General features: G+C 37.9%; 1 protein-coding gene across 1 annotated transcript in view; it reads right to left on the bottom strand.

Annotated features, from left to right (window-relative positions):
- The window catches only part of CIB1 (calcium and integrin binding 1), a 633,343-nt gene that overhangs the window by 75,776 nt on the left and 530,756 nt on the right, over positions 1–26,811 (bottom strand). The window contains exon 6 of the mRNA XM_044078285.1: positions 22,289–22,377. Coding sequence (XP_043934220.1) covers positions 22,289–22,377 — 89 coding nt within the window. The remainder of the gene's footprint in view (positions 1–22,288; positions 22,378–26,811) is intronic.

Genomic DNA, 26,811 nt, shown 5'->3' with positions numbered 1-26,811 from the left:
GGATTTTTTTTATTACATTTTGCTTCTACCTACCTCTAGGATGCTTCTTCATCTTAAATGTGCAACTTATATTAACAATGGCTCTACAAATGCCTACACACACTTACTGCTATTTTGCAATAGAGTTTTCATGCAGGCTAACCCAACATTTGCTCCCCTGTAGTTAATTTTCTGGCCTCTGCCACAGGACACCCTTGCAGTGGATAATTTCATTTGTTTAAGACAGGAAAAAAGGCCATCAGCTGCTCAGACCTAACTTTCTTGGACAGTACCTCAACTACCTGGCCACTTGCACTATAGTCAGGGACACAACCTCTATAGTGGTGAAACTGACAGTCTTCTTGATAATGTTTGCTGCACTATAATATACAAAAGGTTACTATATCTAAAGTAGCTCTGGCCATACAATGCAGAACTCGATAAAGTAATTTCTCTACTCAAATTCATAAAGAGACCCATAGGTCCCTTGAGAGACTCCCATGAGCCAATACTGGAAGGTCGCAATTCTATTCTTTTTTAATCATCTTTATTGAGTTATCACTTATGATACAGGCAATCATACATTTATATAAATGAAAACAAACCATACTGACATACTCTCATACACAAACATTATACAACACATATAATCTTCTGTGCAAACATTGTCAATCCAGCATTATATAGCACCCTCAACTCATGCCTTCCCTTTAACCTCATTCCTCCTCCAAAACATAATTTTGCATGTACTGCCCCCACAATTCCTATTTTTCTATGTAATTTGCTCTTCCTACCCCTTTCTAAAGATCCCATTCCAGTCTTTTTTATTTCTGCTACTTTCTACACTACTTCAAATACAACTGGTTTATAGGTTCACAGGTAAGTACTACGCTAGCTGCTATTGTGAATCATTTTAAGCCTACCCAATTTCCTTTCTTTTAAGCTTAGTCAATTTGATTTCCAGTTTCTAGTAATTGCTTTTTGGCAGCGAGACCAGAATTAAACTTAGCCAGGCCTTACTATGTCTAGGCAATTCAGATCCTGTAGCCTAGCTCAAAAAATAATTTCTGTAGTTAACACTAATTTGGTCGCTCAATATTTCTGATAGAGTGGTCTGCAAGGAATTTTTAAAGCCTGCCAACTCACTATGCTCCCAGAATATATATTCCCAATTACCTTCTCTTCTTTCCCATTGCACCTTTAACATTTGCAATATACATGAGGAAAATATCTTTGGGGTTTGCTTGGGTATAAACTTACCTATGCAAACACTTCCAAGCAAAAACCCTAAATCTTCTAAACTTTGCTGCACATCTGGGAATCATACATATATCCTCCCATTGTTTCTTTGTGAAATGCTTATCCAATCTCTCTTTCCAATATTTTCTAACCTCCTCTAATTGATTCCTACAGTTATCATGTAATATCTATATCTTATATGCCCTACTAATCATCCATTTTTTTAACAGCAGCTTCTGTTCTACGATTCAACTAAAACTCTATCAGTACTGTTTTTTTTTCATTTAGGATCCCCCCCATCACTTTCTCTTTGCCTATACAATGACATCAATCCTTGACAGGGAAGGCAGTCTCTAGTATGCAGTTCAAATGTATTCTTGGCTTCTTCCCATTCTGTTACCTTTCCCTCTAATTACTCACTCCCAATACCTTGGTTCCTTTGCCACTTTTCTCCAGTAAATTCCTGTTCTCCTCTTGGCTATTCTCTGTACCCTTAATTGCAGTCATCCCTATCAGCAGAATCTCCTTTCGCCAATCCTATGTTGGCTTAGTTCTTTGAATACTTTCTGCTACTTTATGAATAAAGTATTCTGCAGCTACTGTTATTCTCCTAAGGATCTGCATACAAAATCCCACTCTCCTTATTTCTTGAGCTTCCCCATTTCATCATCATCCCTTACCACTATGAATTATAGCTTTCTTGTGCTATGTATAGAAGCAACTGTGCAGCTTTAACATATCTCTTCAAATCGGTAATCCCAAAACACTTTGTTCTATTGGAATGATCAAATTATCCCATTTGACTCTTGCTCTTCCTCCCAAATAAACCCTTCAGCTCTTTAACTGCTATCCACAACATATCCTCTGGTTGATAAAATATGCTGGATTTGTGTATACAACTAGAAGGACTAAAACATTTTCACTGCTTATAGCTTAACTATCCATATCCACAAACAACAGCTTCCAGTTCCTCAGTTTTTGTATTATTTTTTGTTTAGTATCTTCCCACATAGCTTAGCTGCCATCACAGAATCTTTTTTAACTCATACTCCTAACTACTTAATTTTATCATGTCCCCATAAGTATGGGTATTGCTGAACCAGTGGTCTTAATTCTATTCTTCAGAATCAAGCTGATCTGCATCTTCCTCCAAGCAGAAACCCCAGCCATCTGTACCACTTGTATCTAAGCATTAAAAATTGAGTTATAGGGTTCTGATGTTATGACAATGTTCTGAACTTGCACAATCCCAAATCCAACTAAAACTTCAGCAGGCACTGCATCATCACAGACCTAAGGTGCAGTGGTTCGACTTTCAAACAGGACCAACTTGCTTCAGTAAAAGAAACTGATACACTTATACAAGTTAATCCTCAGATTTTTAATCTGTTTTAACCCACAATAATCTAAAGATACATCTTTCTGTCGACATGCAATCAATCACTTTGAAAACAGCTTCAATGTGTGAATTAATACATTTTTCTTGAAGCCCAAGTTTATAATCGCCTGTTCCTAATTAACTCATGGGAGTCCTTTCCCAGGTCTGTTTGGCATGCAAAGTAACTTTAGTCAATGTGGAGGAATGAGTGGAGGAGTGCTGAAAAAAAGAATACTAGTGTATGACAAAAGTGTGAAGAAGCCAGTGGCGGCTGGTGACTTCAAATCACAGGGGCTGCAGGAGGCGCTGAATGGGCGGGGTCAAGGGAAGGGGTGTGGTCAGCCATAAAGGGAGGAGCTATGCACAAAACCACAAAAACTAACTTTAATTAAATACGCTGCCCTGGGTGGCAAACCATCATTATGAAAGTCCAATCAAGACAAAAATAAGTGTAGAAGAATAAAAATATTTCAATGCATTGGCTGCATGACAGCTTACTTAATATCTATATGGAAACAAAAGGTGGTGAGGCATGAAAAATAAATTACTTTTTAAATACATTACTGGAATGCCAGTCAAAATCAAGTATAAGAAAAACCAGAAGCACTCAACTCAAACTACTTCTCCTTGCACTGCAGTTCTAATTATAATATATTCAGCTTTATTAAAGTACCAAGCAACATGCTGAAAGTAGAAATCTATGTGATGCCCCACTTGTAAAAATGTTTCTTATCCAAAAAGACCTGCTGCCTGACAACGTTTCATGGGGAAAACATGATAAAAGTAAAAATGAAAAGCAAACAAGAAACAAGCTCAAGATACATTGCTTAAAGGATTACTGTACAGGTTATGGACCACACGATTGGCATTCTGTTTAGTTTAAGGTACTGCCTGTAGAGATGACTGGCAGTCTCCAACAAGTGTAATGAGCTTTTTAAAATAATGGAATCCTGTCCTTTAATACCCAAGGCTTATACATTATCTAGTCAAGTATTCTCTGCATGGCAACAACAGAAAGGCTTTCAATGTTGGCAATTCTTTAACAGTATGCTTATTAAAGCTTACTTGCATCTTACGATGTCAGACAAGCTTACCTTATGGTCATTAAAGCATTGCTACTTAAACACAGAGCAACAGGCACTTTGAGTAATAAGCATAAATCAACAGTACAAAAATATGACAGAAACCAGACCATTCTGCAAAATCAAGGACAGATGAAAAGCCACTGTAGTACTTATGCAGTGTGTCCTCCCCATCCAAGGTAGATACAACTACTCCTTGCCTTGCTTGGACACATCCAGAGTCACTACATGGAGAGGGGTGCAACAAGCATGTCACAATTTGAAATCTCTCTGGCTGACTGTGATGGCCCTGACACATTTGTCATACCTCTCAACTTCAAGAGCAAGAAATCTGGACAAAGCCATACACAGAAGTGGGACAAAGGCACAACAAGAAGGACAATTTTTAAATATTGCTCTAATAAACTTAGAAAGATAATAGAATAGGTCTTGCATTAGTATGAATTTTCTGAAGGGTATAAAATCTGAAACTCAAATGTCTGTCATTTTCTAACTTCAGTCTTTAGTGATTTGTCACTAATTTGCCAAAAACACAATTTTATGAAAATGGACCAAAAATGTGATGCAAAATATAAAATAGACACACAATACAGCTTCTACCTGTCAAAGAAGGGACACTTTAATATTAGTACTGCTACCTTGAGCAGCTGACAAAATAAAAGAATCTACATGCATTTCAAGTAATCTATAACTTTGATTATTACAGTTATTTCTTAATTGTAAACCCTCCATGTTTTCTTCCAAAATTGCTATTTTGCGGAGGGATTATTAGGGGAAGAGCAACATTTTGAGCCAAAAATTGGGGACAGTTGAGAGGTTGGCTATGCCTAATTCTATAAAGCAATTTATTTGCATGTACCTCTCAACCTGTTAATGCAGTAAATCTGAACAAGGCCAAATATATTGGGGGCACATATAAACAGTACTAAAATTGCTCTTGTATAAATTGAGACAGTTGATAGAACGGCTCTTACTTTAACATGCATTTTATGAAGGTTATGGGCCATCAGCTGCTCAGACCTAACTTTCTTGGACAGTACCAACTACCTGGCCACTTGCACTATAGTCAGGGACACAGTGAAACTGACAGTCTTCTTGATAATGTTTGCTGCACTATAATATACAAAAGGTTACTATATCTAAAGTAGCTCTGGCCATACAATGCAGAACTCGATAAAGTAATTTCTCTACTCAAATTCATAAAGAGACCCATAGGTCCCTTGAGAGACTCCCATGAGCCAATACTGGAAGGTCGCAATTCTATTCTTTTTTAATCATCTTTATTGAGTTATCACTTATGATACAGGCAATCATACATTTATATAAATGAAAACAAACCATACTGACATACTCTCATACACAAACATTATACAACACATATAATCTTCTGTGCAAACATTGTCAATCCAGCATTATATAGCACCCTCAACTCATGCCTTCCCTTTAACCTCATTCCTCCTCCAAAACATAATTTTGCATGTACTGCCCCCACAATTCCTATTTTCTATGTAATTTGCTCTTCCTACCCCTTTCTAAAGATCCCATTCCAGTCTTTTTTATTTCTGCTACTTTCTACACTACTTCAAATACAACTGGTTTATAGGTTCACAGGTAAGTACTACGCTAGCTGCTATTGTGAATCATTTTAAGCCTACCCAATTTCCTTCTTTTGCTTAGTCAATTTGATTTCCAGTTTCTAGTAATTGCTTTTTGGCAGCGACCAGAATTAAACTTAGCCAGGCCTTACTATGTCTAGGCAATTCAGATCCTGTAGCCTAGCTCAAAAATAATTTCTGTAGTTAACACTAATTTGTCGCTCAATATTTCTGATAGAGTGGTCTGCAAGGAATTTTTAAAGCAACTCACTATGCTCCCAGAATATATATTCCCAATTATCTTCTTTCCCATTGCACCTTTAACATTTGCAATATACATGATATCTGGGGTTTGCTTGGGTATAAACTTACCTATGCAAACACTTCCAAGCAAAAACCCTAAATCTTCTAAACTTTGCTGCACATCTGGGAATCATACATATATCCTCCCATTGTTTCTTTGTGAAATGCTTATCCAATCTCTCTTTCCAATATTTTCTAACCTCCTCTAATTGATTCCTACAGTTATCATGTAATATCTATATCTTATATGCCCTACTAATCATCCATTTTTTTAACAGCAGCTTCTGTTCTACGATTCAACTAAAACTCTATCAGTACTGTTTTTTTTTTCATTTAGGATCCCCCCCATCACTTTCTCTTTGCCTATACAATGACATCAATCCTTGACAGGGAAGGCAGTCTCTAGTATGCAGTTCAAATGTATTCTTGGCTTCTTCCCATTCTGTTACCTTTCCCTCTCTAATTACTCACTCCCAATACCTTGGTTCCTTTGCCACTTTTCTCCAGTAAATTCCTGTTCTCCTCTTGGCTATTCTCTGTACCCTTAATTGCAGTCATCCCTATCAGCAGAATCTCCTTTCGCCAATCCTATGTTGGCTTAGTTCTTTGAATACTTTCTGCTACTTTATGAATAAAGTATTCTGCACGGCTACTGTTATTCTCCCTAAGGATCTGCATACAAAATCCCACTCTCTCCTTATTTCTTGAGCTTCCCCATTTCATCATCATCCCTTACCACTATGAATTATAGCTTTCTGCTTGTGCTATGTATAGAAGCCGTAACTGTGCAGCTTTAACATATCTCTTCAAATCGGGTAATCCCAAAACACTTTGTTCTATTGGAATGATCAAATTATCCCATTTGACTCTTGCTCTCTTCCCTCCCAAATAAACCCCTTCAGCTCTTTAACTGCTATCCACAACATATCCTCTGGTTGATAAAAATATGCTGGATTTGTGTATACAACTAGAAGGACTAAAACATTTTCACTGCTTATAGCTTAACTATCCATATCCACAAACAACAGCTTCCAGTTCCTCAGTTTTTGTATTATTTTTGTTTAGTATCTTCCCACATAGCTTAGCTGCCATCACAGAATCTTTTTTAACTCATACTCCTAACTACTTAATTTTATCATGTCCCCATAAGTATGGGTATTGCTGAACCAGTGGTCTTAATTCTATTCTTCAGAATCAAGCTGATCTGCATCTTCCTCCAAGCAGAAACCCCAGCCATCTGTACCACTTGTATCTAAGCATTAAAAAAATTGAGTTATAGGGTTCTGATGTTATGACAATGTTCTGAACTTGCACAATCCCAAATCCAACTAAAACTTCAGCAGGCACTGCATCATCACAGACCTAAGGTGCAGTGGTTCGACTTTCAAACAGGACCAACTTGCTTCAGTAAAAGAAACTGATACACTTATACAAGTTAATCCTCAGATTTTTTTAATCTGTTTCTTAACCCACAATAATCTAAAAGATACATCTTTCTGTCGACATGCAATCAATCACTTTGAAAACAGCTTCAATGTGTGAATTAATACATTTTTTTCTTGAAGCCCAAGTTTATAATCGCCTGTTCCTAATTAACTCATGGGAGTCCTTTCCCAGGTCTGTTTGGCATGCAAAGTAACTTTAGTCAATGTGGAGGGAATGAGTGGAGGAGTGCTGAAAAAAAAAGAATACTAGTGTATGACAAAAGTGTGAAGAAGCCAGTGGCGGCTGGTGACTTCAAATCACAGGGGGGCTGCAGGAGACGCTGAATGGGCGGGGTCAAAGGGAAGGGGTGTGGTCAGCCATAAAGGGAGGAGCTATGCACAAAACCACAAAAAAACTAACTTTAATTAAATACGCTGCCCTGGGTGGCAAACCATCATTATGAAAGTCCAATCAAGACAAAAATAAGTGTAGAAGAATAAAAATATTTCAATGCATTGGCTGCATGACAGCTTACTTAATATCTAGATGGAAACAAAAGGTTGTGAGGCATGAAAAAATAAATTACTTTTTAAATACATTACTGGAATGCCAGTCAAAATCAAGTATAAGAAAAACCAGAAGCACTCAACTCAAACTACTTCTCCTTGCACTGCAGTTCTAATTATAATATATTCAGCTTTATTAAAGTACCAAGCAACATGCTGAAAGTAGAAATCTATGTGATGCCCCCACTTGTAAAAATGTTTCTTATCCAAAAAAGACCTGCTGCCTGACAACGTTTCATGGGGAAAACATGATAAAAGTAAAAAATGAAAAGCAAACAAGAAACAAGCTCAAGATACATTGCTTAAAGGATTACTGTACAGGTTATGGACCACACGATTGGCATTCTGTTTAGTTTATGGGTAAAGCCTGTAGAGATGACTGGAAGTCTCCAACAAGTGTAATGAGCTTTTTAAAATAATGGAATCCTGTCCTTTAATACCCAAGGCTTATACATTATCTAGTCAAGTATTCTCTGCATGGCAACAACAGAAAGGCTTTCAATGTTGGCAATTCTTTAACAGTATGCTTATTAAAGCTTACTTGCATCTTACGATGTCAGACAAGCTTACCTTATGGTCATTAAAGCATTGCTACTTAAACACAGAGCAACAGGCACTTTGAGTAATAAGCATAAATCAACAGTACAAAAATATGACAGAAACCAGACCATTCTGCAAAATCAAGGACAGATGAAAAGCCACTGTAGTACTTATGCAGTGTGTCCTCCCATCCAAGGTAGATACAACTACTCCTTGCCTTGCTTGGACACATCCAGAGTCACTACATGGGGAGTGGGGTGCAACAAGCATGTCACAATTTGAAATCTCTCTGGCTGACTGTGATGGCCCTGACACATTTGTCATACCTCTCAACTTCAAGAGCAAGAAATCTGGACAAAGCCATACACAGAAGTGGGACAAAGGCACAACAAGAAGGACAATTTTAAATATTGCTCTAATAAACTTAGAAAGATAATAGAATAGGTCTTGCATTAGTATGAATTTTCTGAAGGGTATAAAATCTGAAACTCAAATGTCTGTCATTTTCTAACTTCAGTCTTTAGTGATTTGTCACTAATTTGCCAAAAACACAATTTTATGAAAAATGGACCAAAAATGTGATGCAAAAATATAAAATAGACACACAATACAGCTTCTACCTGTCAAAGAAGGGACACTTTAATATTAGTACTGCTACCTTGAGCAGCTGACAAAAATAAGAATCTACGTGCATTTCAAGTAATCTATAACTTTGATTATTACAGTTATTTCTTAATTGTAAACCCTCCATGTTTTCTTCCAAAATTGCTATTTTGTGGAGGGATTATTAGGGGGAAGAGCAACATTTTGAGCCAAAACTGGGGACAGTTGAGAGGTTGGCTATGCCTAATTCTATAAAGCAATTTATTTGCATGTACCTCTCAACCTGTTAATGCAGTAAATCTGAACAAGGCCAAATATATTGGGGCACATATAAACAGTACTAAAATTGCTCTTGTATAAATTGAGACAGTTGATAGAACGGCTCTTACTTTAACATGCATTTTTATGAAGGTTATGAAGTCTGAAACTTATTATTTAGTGACTTCTGGCAAATCATTTAGGAATTAAAACTACAAATTTTATGAACAACAAACCAAAAATAAGAAGCAAAAATCTATTCATTCTTTGAAAATCTGGACAGTTGGGAGGTATAGTTCAGCTGGGCCTGTCTGAGTTTGCTGCCCTTCCCCTGACAAAATAATGGTTGAACTGGAGCCTCTGCAGCCATTCCAATTAACCATTACTTGGCTATTTCACTCCATTTACCATAAACACTAATGTGCATACTGCTTTACTTCAATGATTGGACTTCATTTGAAAGTTTTATTTTGTATTTTACAGCACAAACATTAAGTAATCTGTTAAACAAAGCAATGCAGTCTCACAATGAAAACTTAGCATTAAAACTTCTCTGCCCTTGAAACTCACATTCATTGAAACAGCATTGAAACCCACATTCAAAGAAAATACATTTTGCCAGTGGCAGATAAAGATTAATTTTGGGCTGTTTTGAATCATAGGCCCCTTGCATATGAAACATACATGTGCTCTTTGATACACCTTCCTCATTGTACTAAAAATTATATTCCTTGTACAATACAGTACACTTGTTAGAGGGTGTTTTAAATTTGTTTTGAACATTTTTCCAGTAAGCAATGAAACAAAACATATGCACCCATAATGTCAAAACTGCCCAGTTGAGAACATTTATCATAAAAAGTCTACTCAGACTTCCACAGTCCACCATTATTAGTAAATATACACAATTCTACAGTCCACCATTATTAGTAAATATGCACAATTCCACAGTCCACCATTATTAGTAAATATGCACAATTCTACAGTCCACCATTATCAGTAAATATGCACAATTCTACAGTGCACCTTTATCAGTAAATATGCACAATTCTACAGTCCATATTCAGTGAATTCAGTTCTTGCCATAGCTGTCAACCTTAGCACAAAAACCTGGACGAAGCCAATAATGGGGAATACAGTCCCAAAAATAGGGACAAATTTAAAATATTCATCTTATAAACTTAGAAAATTGCTAGAAAAAGGTTGTGCTACTATGTATTCTGAAGAACATGAAGTTTGAAATTCAAATGCGGTCAATTCTACTGCGGACAGAACAAAACAATTTTCAGCAGAGACGAGGGATTAATACTGCAGACACGTCTTTGTAAAATGGCAGGGCATCAGAGCAAATCCACACAAACACAGGCAGGAGATGCAGACTCCAAACAGAAGCCACCCCAACCAAGAATCAAACCAGAAAACCTATAGCTGTGAGGCAACAATACTACCACCGCACCATCAATTATGCAAGGAATTAAACATTCAGAAACCTGAAGTCTGAAATTCAAATGCCTGTCAATTTTACTGCGGACAGAACAAAACCAATTTTCAGCAGGGATTAAAACTGCAGACACGTCTTTGTAAAATGGCAGGGCACCAGAGCAAATCCACACAAACACATGGAGGAGATGCAGACTCCACACAGAAGCCACCCCAACCAAGAATCAAACCAGAAAACCTATAGCTGTGAGGCAACAATACTACCACTGCACCATCAAATACGCAAGGAATTAAACATTCAGAAACCCTTAAGTCTGAAATTCAAATGCCTATCAATTTTATTTAACATTTTTTAATCAGGACAGTCTGACTTGGAACAAATAAACAAATTTTCAGCAGAGGCCCAGGAAGAAATAATGCAGACATGTCTTTGTAACATGGGAGGGCACAAAAGCAAACCCACACAAACACAGGGAGAAGATACAGACCCCACAAAGAAGGAACCCCAGCCAAGAATCAAACCCAAGAACCTGCAGCTGTGAGGCAACAATGCTACTACTACACCATCAAATATCAAGCATTGCAACATTTACAAACCACAGATATTATGAGGAACAGATCAGATCGAATATGAGGTAAAAATCTGAAATTTTTTTACAAATGGTGGTGGGTAGGGAACTCAAGTCTTTAACACCTGCATACAGGGTACAGGGTTCAAGCCTGAGGCATTCCCTACCACACCACCATAAGCACCTGGGGCATTTTCACACACACACACACACACACACACACACACACACACACACACACACACACACACACACACACACACACACACACACACACACACACACACACACACACACACACACTCTCCAGTCAAGCACCATACACAAACTCCAGTAAAGCACCATACACAAACTCCAGTAAAGCACAAGCACCATACACAAAAAAAGCACAAACTCAATAAACATTGTAAATTAAAAGGCACCTTACCTGAATGAATACATCCAGAGTTAACGTCCGTACATACATCCTTCCCGCGCAATACTGAAGACCCGCGAGATCCCAATGCTCCTTCCCGACGCCGACGAGATCCCTAAGGCTCTGTCCCGAGTCCTTGCAGTCCAGACGCGTCCCATAATCCTGGCGGGTCTGTGCACTGTAAAAGTGCACAGATGCTCCTTGTGTCCCCCTATGGGGATGGCCGGGCTGCCTTGAGCATGCGCATAGACTGATAAGCCGGGACTTTTTAAAAAAATATTTTTTTTTATTTTTCATTTTTTTTTCTTTCTTTTTTTACCCCTGAGTCACACCACAGATGGCCAATAGGTTAAGGTAAATAAGTGCAAAGAAAACAAAGTGGGAAAGCTGACTAAAGGTCCACAAAGTACATAAAAATCCTTTTGCAAACAAACCAGTGTAGACCACCACTGTACAACAATAAAACATTGATTTAATATGATAAAACGAATACAAACAGCCAGTTTTAAACACAGATAAGCGCTTTCAGGCTCTGCCCTTCTTCAGATAAAAGAAAACAGTTTTAATCACATTTAAATATCGAGTTTAAAATCACTTCAGCCAATCAAAATTTATATTGCACCCTCCTATCTTTGAGGGTGCAATATAAATTTTGATTGGCTGAAGTGATTTTAAACTAGATATTTAAATGTGATTAAAACTGTTTTCTTTTATCTGAAGAAGGGCAGAGCCCAAAAGTGCTTATCTGTGTATAAAACTGGCTGTTTGTATTCGTTTTATCATATTAAATCAGTGTTTTATCATTGGACAGTGGTGGTCTACATTGGTTTGTTTGCAAAATAAATAAATGCAAAGAAATCTGATTCAGTAAACAGTTCAACATAGGCAACCTGGCCTCAACAGCATACAGAGAATATTTACTGCTGTCCTGGGTGATGGCTTTGAACATTCACACCCAGTCTAGGGATATATACTGTCCAGTTACAATGCTGAGTTTTCAGCCTATCACCTTAGAACCCTGGCTTGCCACTTTGTCAGGGAACCACAGCAACTGCCTTTTAAATAAATTACTATTTTCCACTCACAAACACACACACACACACACACACACACACACACACACACACACACACACACACACACACACACACACACACACAGTTCCAAGAAAAGTTTGTAAAATTCTCCTCAATATCTCACAGGTAAGATATTACTGCCAGTAGCCTAGATATGGCTAGGGCCCCAACACATGAGTTATGTTTGCCTCTTTTGATTTGTAGCCAAATAAAATAATAATATACTCAAAATAGCAATGTTCTGAATTATCTGCCCAATTAGAGGTACATGCCTCAATTTGACAAACTAGAGTGTTAAGTAATACTCTCTCCTCAAATAATAAATATAATAATATTTATTATTATTTAAATAATAAATAAATGCCACTCAATTGCCTTTAAAAGTGAAGAAATAGAAAATTTACTTAGACGATAAAGAAGGCAGAGATACAGAATAAATATGCAGAGTATAAACAGCTGCACACAGGGTAGAAAAAGTAGCTAGTTATGTACACTGTATATTTAAAGAACAACCTAAACTACAACTAAATAAACTAATACTATTTTAACTTAAAGAGATACTGGACATAACATAACTTTCCAAAGTTAGTAAAATATCAGATTGGTAGATACAAAACACTTATATAAATGTTTGCAATAAGGTAAATAAGCAATATTACACTTATCCTCTGTGTCCAGCTCCAAATATAGCTTAGCTTATATTTTTTCCCAGGAACCAAGGGTAATTACATCAAATTGTATCAGTTCTTTTTCACACAAACACACACACACACACACACACACACACACACACTCCAGTCAAGCACCATACACAAACTCCAGTAAAGCACCATACACAAACTCCAGTAAAGCACCATACACAAACTCCAGTAAAGCACCATACACATACACAAACTCCAGTAAAGCACCATACACATACACAAACTCCAGTAAAGCACCATACACAAACTCCAGTAAAGCACAAGCACCATACACAAAGAAAAAGCACAAACTCAATAAACATTGTAAATTAAAAGGCACCTTACCTGAATGAATACATCCAGAGTTAACGTCCGTACATACATCCTTCCCGCGCAATACTGAAGACCCGCGAGATCCCAATGCTCCTTCCCGACGCCGACGAGATCCCTAAGGCTCTGTCCCGAGTCCCTGCTGCTCCTCTTGCAGTCCGGACGCGTCCCATAATCCTGGCGGGTCTGTGCACTGTAAAAGTGCACAGACGCTCCTTGTGTCCCACGGCCGGGCTGCCTTGAGCATGCGCATAGACCGATAAGCCGGGACTCGGTCTATGCGCATGCGCGAAGTCCGCGAATTTTAAATATATTTTTTTTATTTTTCATTTTTTTTTCTTTCTTTTTTTATTTTTGAGGGGGCTGCAGTCCGGCAGCCCTATGCCACGAGCCGCCCCTGAATATCTTATATGCCCTACTAATCATCCATTTTTTTAACAGCAGCTTCTGTTCTACGATTCAACTAAAACTCTATCAGTACTGTTTTTTTTTTCATTTAGGATCCCCCCCATCACTTTCTCTTTGCCTATACAATGACATCAATCCTTGACAGGGAAGGCAGTCTCTAGTATGCAGTTCAAATGTATTCTTGGCTTCTTCCCATTCTGTTACCTTTCCCTCTCTAATTACTCACTCCCAATACCTTGGTTCCTTTGCCACTTTTCTCCAGTAAATTCCTGTTCTCCTCTTGGCTATTCTCTGTACCCTTAATTGCAGTCATCCCTATCAGCAGAATCTCCTTTCGCCAATCCTATGTTGGCTTAGTTCTTTGAATACTTTCTGCTACTTTATGAATAAAGTATTCTGCACGGCTACTGTTATTCTCCCTAAGGATCTGCATACAAAATCCCACTCTCTCCTTATTTCTTGAGCTTCCCCATTTCATCATCATCCCTTACCACTATGAATTATAGCTTTCTGCTTGTGCTATGTATAGAAGCCGTAACTGTGCAGCTTTAACATATCTCTTCAAATCGGGTAATTACAAAACACTTTGTTCTATTGGAATGATCAAATTATCCCATTTGACTCTTGCTCTCTTCCCTCCCAAATAAACCCCTTCAGCTCTTTAACTGCTATCCACAACATATCCTCTGGTTGATAAAAATATGCTGGATTTGTGTATACAACTAGAAGGACTAAAACATTTTCACTGCTTATAGCTTAACTATCCATATCCACAAACAACAGCTTCCAGTTCCTCAGTTTTTGTATTATTTTTTGTTTAGTATCTTCCCACATAGCTTAGCTGCCATCACAGAATCTTTTTTAACTCATACTCCTAACTACTTAATTTTATCATGTCCCCATAAGTATGGGTATTGCTGAACCAGTGGTCTTAATTCTATTCTTCAGAATCAAGCTGATCTGCATCTTCCTCCAAGCAGAAACCCCAGCCATCTGTACCACTTGTATCTAAGCATTAAAAAATTGAGTTATAGGGTTCTGATGTTATGACAATGTTCTGAACTTGCACAATCCCAAATCCAACTAAAACTTCAGCAGGCACTGCATCATCACAGACCTAAGGTGCAGTGGTTCGACTTTCAAACAGGACCAACTTGCTTCAGTAAAAGAAACTGATACACTTATACAAGTTAATCCTCAGATTTTTTTAATCTGTTTCTTAACCCACAATAATCTAAAAGATACATCTTTCTGTCGACATGCAATCAATCACTTTGAAAACAGCTTCAATGTGTGAATTAATACATTTTTTTCTTGAAGCCCAAGTTTATAATCGCCTGTTCCTAATTAACTCATGGGAGTCCTTTCCCAGGTCTGTTTGGCATGCAAAGTAACTTTAGTCAATGTGGAGGGAATGAGTGGAGGAGTGCTGAAAAAAAAAGAATACTAGTGTATGACAAAAGTGTGAAGAAGCCAGTGGCGGCTGGTGACTTCAAATCACAGGGGGGCTGCAGGAGACGCTGAATGGGCGGGGTCAAAGGGAAGGGGTGTGGTCAGCCATAAAGGGGAGGAGCTATGCACAAAACCACAAAAAAACTAACTTTAATTAAATACGCTGCCCTGGGTGGCAAACCATCATTATGAAAGTCCAATCAAGACAAAAATAAGTGTAGAAGAATAAAAATATTTCAATGCATTGGCTGCATGACAGCTTACTTAATATCTAGATGGAAACAAAAGGTTGTGAGGCATGAAAAATAAATTACTTTTAAATACATTACTGGAATGCCAGTCAAAATCAAGTATAAGAAAAACCAGAAGCACTCAACTCAAACTACTTCTCCTTGCACTGCAGTTCTAATTATAATATATTCAGCTTTATTAAAGTACCAAGCAACATGCTGAAAGTAGAAATCTATGTGATGCCCCACTTGTAAAAATGTTTCTTATCCAAAAAAGACCTGCTGCCTGACAACGTTTCATGGGGAAAACATGATAAAAGTAAAAAATGAAAAGCAAACAAGAAACAAGCTCAAGATACATTGCTTAAAGGATTACTGTACAGGTTATGGACCACACGATTGGCATTCTGTTTAGTTTACGGGTAAAGCCTGTAGAGATGACTGGAAGTCTCCAACAAGTGTAATGAGCTTTTTAAAATAATGGAATCCTGTCCTTTAATACCCAAGGCTTATACATTATCTAGTCAAGTATTCTCTGCATGGCAACAACAGAAAGGCTTTCAATGTTGGCAATTCTTTAACAGTATGCTTATTAAAGCTTACTTGCATCTTACGATGTCAGACAAGCTTACCTTATGGTCATTAAAGCATTGCTACTTAAACACAGAGCAACAGGCACTTTGAGTAATAAGCATAAATCAACAGTACAAAAATATGACAGAAACCAGACCATTCTGCAAAATCAAGGACAGATGAAAAGCCACTGTAGTACTTATGCAGTGTGTCCTCCCCATCCAAGGTAGATACAACTACTCCTTGCCTTGCTTGGACACATCCAGAGTCACTACATGGGGAGTGGGGTGCAACAAGCATGTCACAATTTGAAATCTCTCTGGCTGACTGTGATGGCCCTGACACATTTGTCATACCTCTCAACTTCAAGAGCAAGAAATCTGGACAAAGCCATACACAGAAGTGGGACAAAGGCACAACAAGAAGGACAATTTTTAAATATTGCTCTAATAAACTTAGAAAGATAATAGAATAGGTCTTGCATTAGTATGAATTTTCTGAAGGGTATAAAATCTGAAACTCAAATGTCTGTCATTTTCTAACTTCAGTCTTTAGTGATTTGTCACTAATTTGCCAAAAACACAATTTTATGAAAAATGGACCAAAAATGTGATGCAAAAATATAAAATAGACACACAATACAGCTTCTACCTGTCAAAGAAGGGACACTTTAATATTAGTACTGCTACCTTGAGCAGCTGACAAAATAAAAGAATCTACATGCATTTCAAGTAATCTATAACTTTGATTATTACAGTTATTTCTTAATTGTAAACCCTCCATGTTTTCTTCCAAAATTGCTATTTTATGGAGGGATTATTAGGGGAAGAGCAACATTTTGAGCCAAAAATTGGGGACAGTTGAGAGGTTGGCTATGCCTAATTCTATAAAGCAATTTATTTGCATGTACCTCTCAACCTGTTAATGCAGTAAATCTGAACAAGGCCAAATATATTGGGGCACATATAAACAGTACTAAAAATTGCTCTTGTATAAATTGAGACAGTTGATAGAACGGCTCTTACTTTAACATGCATTTTTATGAAGGTTATGAAGTCTGAAACTTATTATTTAGTGACTTCTGGCAAATCATTTAGGAATTAAAACTACAAATTTTATGAACAACAAACCAAAAATAAGAAGCAAAATCTATTCATTCTTTGAAAATCTGGACAGTTGGGAGGTATAGTTCAGCTGGGCCTGTCTGAGTTTGCTGCCCTTCCCCTGACAAAATAATGGTTGAACTGGAGCCTCTGCAGCCATTCCAATTAACCATTACTTGGCTATTTCACTCCATTTACCATAAACACTAATGTGCATACTGCTTTACTTCAATGATTGGACTTCATTTGAAAGTTTTATTTTGTATTTTACAGCACAAACATTAAGTAATCTGTTAAACAAAGCAATGCAGTCTCACAATGAAAACTTAGCATTAAAACTTCTCTGCCCTTGAAACTCACATTCATTGAAACAGCATTGAAACCCACATTCAAAGAAAATACATTTTGCCAGTGGCAGATAAAGATTAATTTTGGGCTGTTTTCGAATCATAGGCCCCTTGCATATGAAACATACATGTGCTCTTTGATACACCTTCCTCATTGTACTAAAAATTATATTCCTTGTACAATACAGTACACTTGTTAGAGGGTGTTTTAAATTTGTTTTGAACATTTTTCCAGTAAGCAATGAAACAAAACATATGCACCCATAATGTCAAAACTGCCCAGTTGAGAACATTTATCATAAAAAGTCTACTCAGACTTCCACAGTCCACCATTATTAGTAAATATACACAATTCTACAGTCCACCATTATTAGTAAATATGCACAATTCCACAGTCCACCATTATTAGTAAATATGCACAATTCTACAGTCCACCATTATCAGTAAATATGCACAATTCTACAGTGCACCTTTATCAGTAAATATGCACAATTCTACAGTCCATATTCAGTGAATTCAGTTCTTGCCATAGCTGTCAACCTTAGCACAAAACCTGGACGAAGCCAATAATGGGGAATACAGTCCCAAAAATAGGGACAAATTTAAAATATTCATCTTATAAACTTAGAAAATTGCTAGAAAAAGGTTGTGCTACTATGTATTCTGAAGAACATGAAGTTTGAAATTCAAATGCCGGTCAATTCTACTGCGGACAGAACAAAACAATTTTCAGCAGAGACGAGGGATTAATACTGCAGACACGTCTTTGTAAAATGGCAGGGCATCAGAGCAAATCCACACAAACACAGGCAGGAGATGCAGACTCCAAACAGAAGCCACCCCAACCAAGAATCAAACCAGAAAACCTATAGCTGTGAGGCAACAATACTACCACCGCACCATCAATTATGCAAGGAATTAAACATTCAGAAACCTGAAGTCTGAAATTCAAATGCCTGTCAATTTTACTGCGGACAGAACAAAACCAATTTTCAGCAGGGATTAAAACTGCAGACACGTCTTTGTAAAATGGCAGGGCACCAGAGCAAATCCACACAAACACATGGAGGAGATGCAGACTCCACACAGAAGCCACCCCAACCAAGAATCAAACCAGAAAACCTATAGCTGTGAGGCAACAATACTACCACTGCACCATCAAATACGCAAGGAATTAAACATTCAGAAACCCTTAAGTCTGAAATTCAAATGCCTATCAATTTTATTTAACATTTTTAATCAGGACAGTCTGACTTGGAACAAATAAACAAATTTTCAGCAGAGGCCCAGGAAGAAATAATGCAGACATGTCTTTGTAACATGGGAGGGCACAAAAGCAAACCCACACAAACACAGGGAGAAGATACAGACCCCACAAAGAAGGAACCCCAGCCAAGAATCAAACCCAAGAACCTGCAGCTGTGAGGCAACAATGCTACTACTACACCATCAAATATCAAGCATTGCAACATTTACAAACCACAGATATTATGAGGAACAGATCAGATCGAATATGAGGTAAAAATCTGAAATTTTTTTACAAATGGTGGTGGGTAGGGAACTCAAGTCTTTAACACCTGCATACAGGGTACAGGGTTCAAGCCTGAGGCATTCCCTACCACACCACCATAAGCACCTGGGGCATTTTCACACACACACACACACACACACACACACACACACACACACACACACACACACACACACACACACACACACACACACACACACACACACACACACTCTCCAGTCAAGCACCATACACAAACTCCAGTAAAGCACCATACACAAACTCCAGTAAAGCACAAGCACCATACACAAAGAAAAAGCACAAACTCAATAAACATTGTAAATTAAAAGGCACCTTACCTGAATGAATACATCCAGAGTTAACGTCCGTACATACATCCTTCCCGCGCAATACTGAAGACCCGCGAGATCCCAATGCTCCTTCCCGACGCCGACGAGATCCCTAAGGCTCTGTCCCGAGTCCTTGCAGTCCAGACGCGTCCCATAATCCTGGCGGGTCTGTGCACTGTAAAAGTGCACAGATGCTCCTTGTGTCCCCCTATGGGGATGGCCGGGCTGCCTTGAGCATGCGCATAGACTGATAAGCCGGGACTTTTTAAAAAAATATTTTTTTTTATTTTTCATTTTTTCTTTCTTTTTTTACCCCTGAGTCACACCACAGATGGCCAATAGGTTAAGGTAAATAAGTGCAAAGAAAACAAAGTGGGAAAGCTGACTAAAGGTCCACAAAGTACATAAAAATCCTTTTGCAAACAAACCAGTGTAGACCACCACTGTACAACAATAAAACATTGATTTAATATGATAAAACGAATACAAACAGCCAGTTTTAAACACAGATAAGCGCTTTCAGGCTCTGCCCTTCTTCAGATAAAAGAAAACAGTTTTAATCACATTTAAATATCGAGTTTAAAATCACTTCAGCCAATCAAAATTTATATTGCACCCTCCTATCTTTGAGGGTGCAATATAAATTTTGATTGGCTGAAGTGATTTTAAACTAGATATTTAAATGTGATTAAAACTGTTTCTTTTATCTGAAGAAGGGCAGAGCCCAAAAGTGCTTATCTGTGTATAAACTGTCTGTTTGTATTCGTTTTATCATATTAAATCAGTGTTTTATCATTGGACAGTGGTGGTCTACATTGGTTTGTTTGCAAAATAAATAAATGCAAAGAAATCTGATTCAGTAAACAGTTCAACATAGGCAACCTGGCCTCAACAGCATACAGAGAATATTTACTGCTGTCCTGGGTGATGGCTTTGAACATTCACACCCAGTCTAGGGATATATACTGTCCAGTTACAATGCTGAGTTTTCAGCCTATCACCTTAGAACCCTGGCTTGCCACTTTGTCAGGGAACCACAGCAACTGCCTTTTAAATAAATTACTATTTTCCACTCACAAACACACACACACACACACACACACACACACACACACACACACACACACACACACACACACACACACACACACAGTTCCAAGAAAAGTTTGTAAAATTCTCCTCAATATCTCACAGGTAAGATATTACTGCCAGTAGCCTAGATATGGCTAGGGCCCCAACACATGAGTTATGTTTGCCTCTTTTGATTTGTAGCCAAATAAAATAATAATATACTCAAAATAGCAATGTTCTGAATTATCTGCCCAATTAGAGGTACATGCCTCAATTTGACAAACTAGAGTGTTAAGTAATACTCTCTCCTCAAATAATAAATATAATAATATTTATTATTATTTAAATAATAAATAAATGCCACTCAATTGCCTTTAAAAGTGAAGAAATAGAAAATTTACTTAGACGATAAAGAAGGCAGAGATACAGAATAAATATGCAGAGTATAAACAGCTGCACACAGGGTAGAAAAAAGTAGTTAGTTATGTACACTGTATATTTAAAGAACAACCTAAACTACAACTAAATAAACTAATACTATTTTAACTTAAAGAGATACTGGACATAACATAACTTTCCAAAGTTAGTAAAATATCAGATTGGTAGATACAAAACACTTATATAAATGTTTGCAATAAGGTAAATAAGCAATATTACACTTATCCTCTGTGTCCAGCTCCAAATATAGCTTAGCTTATATTTTTTCCCAGGAACCAAGGGTAATTACATCAAATTGTATCAGTTCTTTTTCACACAAACACACACACACACACACACACACACACACACACACACACACACACACACACACACACACACACACACACACTCCAGTCAAGCACCATACACAAACTCCAGTAAAGCACCATACACAAACTCCAGTAAAGCACCATACACATACACAAACTCCAGTAAAGCACCATACACATACACAAACTCCAGTAAAGCACCATACACATACACAAACTCCAGTAAAGCACAAGCACCATACACAAAGAAAAAGCACAAACTCAATAAACATTGTAAATTAAAAGGCACCTTACCTGAATGAATACATCCAGAGTTAACGTCCGTACATACATCCTTCCCGCGCAATACTGAAGACCCGCGAGATCCCAATGCTCCTTCCCGACGCCGACGAGATCCCTAAGGCTCTGTCCCGAGTCCCTGCTGCTCCTCTTGCAGTCCGGACGCGTCCCATAATCCTGGCGGGTCTGTGCACTGTAAAAGTGCACAGACGCTCCTTGTGTCCCCCTATGGGGACGGCCGGGCTGCCTTGAGCATGCGCATAGACCGATAAGCCGGGACTCGGTCTATGCGCATGCGCGAAGTCCGCGAATTTTAAAAAAATATTTTTTTTTATTTTTCATTTTTCTTTCTTTCTTTTTTTATTTTTGAGGGGGCTGCAGTCCGGCAGCCCTATGCCACGAGCCGCCCCTGGAAGAAGCCTGTAAAATGTGCAAGGCATGGCATAATTAGGCTGATTATGTCATTTCTAGTATTATTACTTTTTACATTTCCATTCTTAAATGTATCCCATCTGTCTGTTAACAACCAAATATATCTAGCAGCTTCATTCTGGTAATGGAAAGGCCATGGTTTAATATACAACAGATGGGACACAGTGAGCTAAGCAACAGCAATATCAAAAATAATAGCTGAGAAAATTAAGTGATGTTATGTAAGACATGGCAAAGTTCATCAATACATCAGTTTCAAAGAAATAGGAGCTTCCATATAAGGTGACTTAAAAGAAGCTAACATACCTGACAAAATCTGGAGATCTGGAAATAACATGCTGGAATTCAGAAAGATTCACAGTACCATCTTTGTCAATGTCAGATTCTTCTAGGATCTGGAGAAAAATAGGAAAAGGAATGTTGAGAATACTGAAGCTTAATGGTCTTAGGATCAGATGAGGGTTAATGAATAAAAGAAGCTGGAGAAATTCAAGCTTTTCAGTAGAAAATGAGAAGGTGAAGGCAAATATAAAGCATACTCTAAATATAATAAACATTTTTCATGATGGTCTAAAACAGTTCAGCTTACAATCATTATAAAAGATAAGGCACTGAACATATCCTATTCATCTATCCAAAACCCCCTTTTTCCCATTTCTACACACGGGGTCGAGGTATCACTCCAACAATGACAATCATCTAGAACCAAGGTTTACACTGCTGGGTGACTAGCCATGCCAAAGTAGTTCTTTCACACCAGACACTCACACTCACATCTATGGTCAATTTAGACTGTCCAGTCCACCTACTGCATGTCTTTGGAATGTGGGAGGAAACCCATGCAAACACAAGGAGGACATGTAGACACCGCACAGAAAGAACCCCAGTTGAGAAACAAACTAGGAAACCTCTTGCTGTCGGGCGACAACGCTATCTGCTGTGCCACTGTGCCCATTCTGGCATATATTTTCTTTCATAATGTAGTTGTTTTAATCTGCTGCATCTCCCTTTGCTATTCATATCATGTCAGGATTACTGAAGTATTTAGAAGTTATTCTTACTGTGATGAGATAGAGGAGCAACAGCTTTCCAAAACTGCTTACAAATGCTAAAATTTACAAAATGCATATCTCTATGTGATCTTCTGCATGCAAAACAGACTAGTACTTTTTCAGGCATTTAAAGTTTAAATTTGTTTTTGTAATAAATGCATATGGTTCTGTAGTATTTTTGATGTGAAACAATTTCTCCATCACAGGTAATTTTATCCTGCCTGGATTTTAGTAATGAATGTAGCTATATTCATTGTTATACCCATAAAAAGCTAATCTTGTAAATAAAAAATTAAAGTGCAAACAGAACCACAAATCTGCCAACCTCAATATGGGTTATAATATATTTATTTTATATATGAAACACAACAAGGGCATGTGATCATGTGGAATATGTTGCTATGTTTAGAAATAATATTTTTGCTTATGTTTTTTGCATTTTGGGCAAGGGGTTTTCAATGAACTGGCCTTCAGTGAGTGCACTGTATCTACGTGTATGTGTCGGGTGAAGAACTGCAGCCCCATCAAAGACAGGCTCCTGCCACATGCTTGTGCTGCAATCCTATAATGAATACAGTGGGTACGGAAAATACATGGCTGGTGATATTATTTTACAATACCTTCTTGCCAAATGCTACTAATAATTTTCAAATGCTATGCAAAGGTTGATTTTACTCAAAGATTTAAAATAAGCTTTCAAGAGCCTCAAACAAGAATTTTAGCCCGGATTATAGTTATTACTCCCACTGCATTTGTGACCTTATTCAAGGAAATGATTATGTTGTTTAATTTTGCAATGAATTTTACTATTCATTACTAAATGAAGAATTTTGAAGGACTCTGCATAGCTTTGGAAGGGTTTAAATGAGATCACTGGAAAGTCAGAGGAAAATTTTACTAACCGTTATTCACTTCCAACACAGCAAAATAGTAATCACAATCCAGAAATATCTCTCTTCTATCACTAAAAAGCTTCTACATGAAACTTCCACCAATCCAAGACACCAATTATAATAGATAACAGAAGAGAAGAAATAATTTCTAACTGTTGCCTGTTAATCCCCACTGGTTAAATGTGTAGTCACAAATATGAAAGCATACAGGAACATTCCTGTCCAAGGAATTGAAAATACATCTGCTGTTCAGGCCTTCTTGCAATGAGTCCTGGAGCAGAATTTTGCCAGTTTGTTGTGACTGGAGGCAAATAGATCTATCTGCGGTTTTCCTCACAGCTAGTTCAATTCCCGAATACCACCCGATTCAATTTCTATTTGTGAGGGTCTGTCCTGGTCCTGCTCAGCTTGTCTGCCACACAGTTTTGCTCCGACAGGATGCAAGATGCCTACAGAGTGAGACTGTGCTGAACTGCAATATGCAAAGAGGATAAGATATGGTTCTCCTTTGTTTATGTAACACATCACTGTGGTATAATCTGTAACCACCTGTAATGGTCTTGGAGACCACAGATGACTGATAAGAGTTGACAGCCTTTATAACTGCCAAAATCTCTTGTGTTTGTGTTATGGTCTATCATTCTTATTCCAAAGACACTGCACTTTTACTCTCATAGACACCAACTCCCAATCAAAGTCTAATGCATCTGTACTTACACATTGTGCTGGTGGAAAGGAAAATGGGAGACCTGGAGTCAGATAAAATTGTTCTCTCCGCCAAAGGGGTTCTGTTTTTACAAATTCCAACACAGGAATCTGTAATGTCAGGGGATGTTGATGCCGAGACCATACTTACTTTAGGTACCACTAAATTTTTCTTATGTGGAGTCCGGCTAGAGGAATCGTGAAAGTCACAGATGCCATTAATCCTAGACTCATGAGAAATGCTTTTGTTGAAATCCAGGATTGAGTGGTATACACCCAGATTTAGATCTACTTTTTTCTTGTGGAAGAAAAAGCTCTTTGAACTGAGAAATATAGGAAACATTTCAGGAAAACAACTTTGTAAAATGGAGTCAAGCAAGACTTTTGGATGTTCTCCTGAAACCCCAGTGTATGAAGGAGATCTCTCACCAATATTAGGAGATTCCCAACATGCTGAAAAATACTTTGCAAAGATAAGCAATTCATTTAAATAAGGAAAATATGAATACCTTGTAGTCTGCAGTAGGTTATCACTAGTGCTAGACACTGGGAATATCTTTGAAGCAGTGGATAACCCAGAGGGTAATGCAGAGCACTGAAAGTGTGACCCAGACACAGAAAACCTTAAGGTAAACATTTGAAATCTGGTGCTATAGGAATGGAATAAAAAGCATCCTTTAAATTTAGGGTTGAACTTTGGGAACTTTCATAAAATGGTTTCAACAGGAAAGCTCTAGGACTGACCTCAATGAACAAGGTTGCTGGAACAGTAGGGCAAGGGGGGGAGCATTTCCCCAACTTAAATAAAATCATGAACTGTGCTCTCAGCTCCAGGCTTAGATTGTTTTTTTGTTTTTCCTCATAAAGAATGCTATGCCTATCCATCTGAAAAGGGACATCAGACTCTTTACTCCAGAGTAAGAGAAAGTGTTTGTTTATGTCTGCGTGTGTGTGTGTGCCCGGTTGTGCTCAAGTGTATATGCGGGTGTGCATGACTGCGTGCTTATATGCGGGTGTGTGCAAGTGCATGTGTACATGTGGGTGTGCGAGAATGCATGTGTATATGTGTGTGTGTGTGTGTGTGTGTGCGCGACTGCGTGTTTGTGAGTATGCATGTGCATGAATTAAGTGTGTAGCGTGTTCAGACTCCTACATAAGGAAGGCTGCTCCAGAGAACAATTTTTTTAACTTTAAAGCAAGTTTCAAAGCAGAGGAATTATACTGCTCCTAATTTTGCAGTACAAGTACAACAAAACTGCTTGTAGAGAGATAATTTTCATCATTCTAACATATAGCCTTCATAGAATACCTCTGAACTGTACAGATTTTTGCAGAATGTCCAGATCTTTGCCTAATATTTTTTTAGTCTGTTCCTCATAAAATGTATGATTTTCTGGCAAATCAGTGAAGAATGACATCACATGCATTTGAGTTTCAGGCTTCATTTCCTTTGGATAATGTACATTGTCATTCTAGCAATTATTTAAGTTTACAAGAGAGATATTTAAAATGTATTCCTGTTTTTGGACCTTTGTCTCCCCATTACTTTAGGCTTTGTGCAGATTTTTTACACTAAGATGTTGAGAGGTATGAAAGAGGCTTCAGATACCATTGTATCATTCTCATGCAAAGTCTTGTCAGAGGTATCATGAGGATCACAGATGCCATGAAACTCAATATCCTAAGGTATTCCCTCCCTTACCCAATAAGGAGACCCCAACAGCAACAGAAGACATTGCTAATCCCCGGTCCATAATGGCTATATGTGCAACACCAGCGGGATCTGGGGAAAAGCCCTGGAATAGACCTAAATATAGCTCTTTTTTTTTTCCCTATGAAAGAAAAGCTCTTTGTACTGAGTTGTGTAGCAACAGATGTTTGAATGATCACTGTTGCAGCAGCCGCTCCTTTCCTCCATCCCCCTTATTTTTTGGTGTGTTTTGTAAGCTACTGTGTAAGCATTTCTGTTTTTTTTTCCCCAAGCAATGTCTTCTCAGGGCTCAGGCCTCCCTCTCACAGTTGTCATGAAAGCTTTTAAGGCCTTGACACCTAAACCTGTCTTTTTATCCAGCTCAGCTTGAGCTAATGGTATAGGTGCATGGAAGGTGCCCTGAAGCTTTTGTCAGACATAACACATATAGCTTAGGCTACTGCAACAGGGATTATTTCAGCACCTATT

The sequence above is a fragment of the Protopterus annectens genome, chromosome 7.part0 (assembly GCF_019279795.1).
Source record: "Protopterus annectens isolate FY-2018-M chromosome 7.part0, PAN1.0, whole genome shotgun sequence".
NCBI lineage: Eukaryota > Metazoa > Chordata > Ceratodontiformes > Protopteridae > Protopterus > Protopterus annectens.
The sequence above is the reverse complement of the archived record's forward strand: the minus strand, read 5'-3'. Positions and strand labels throughout refer to the sequence as shown.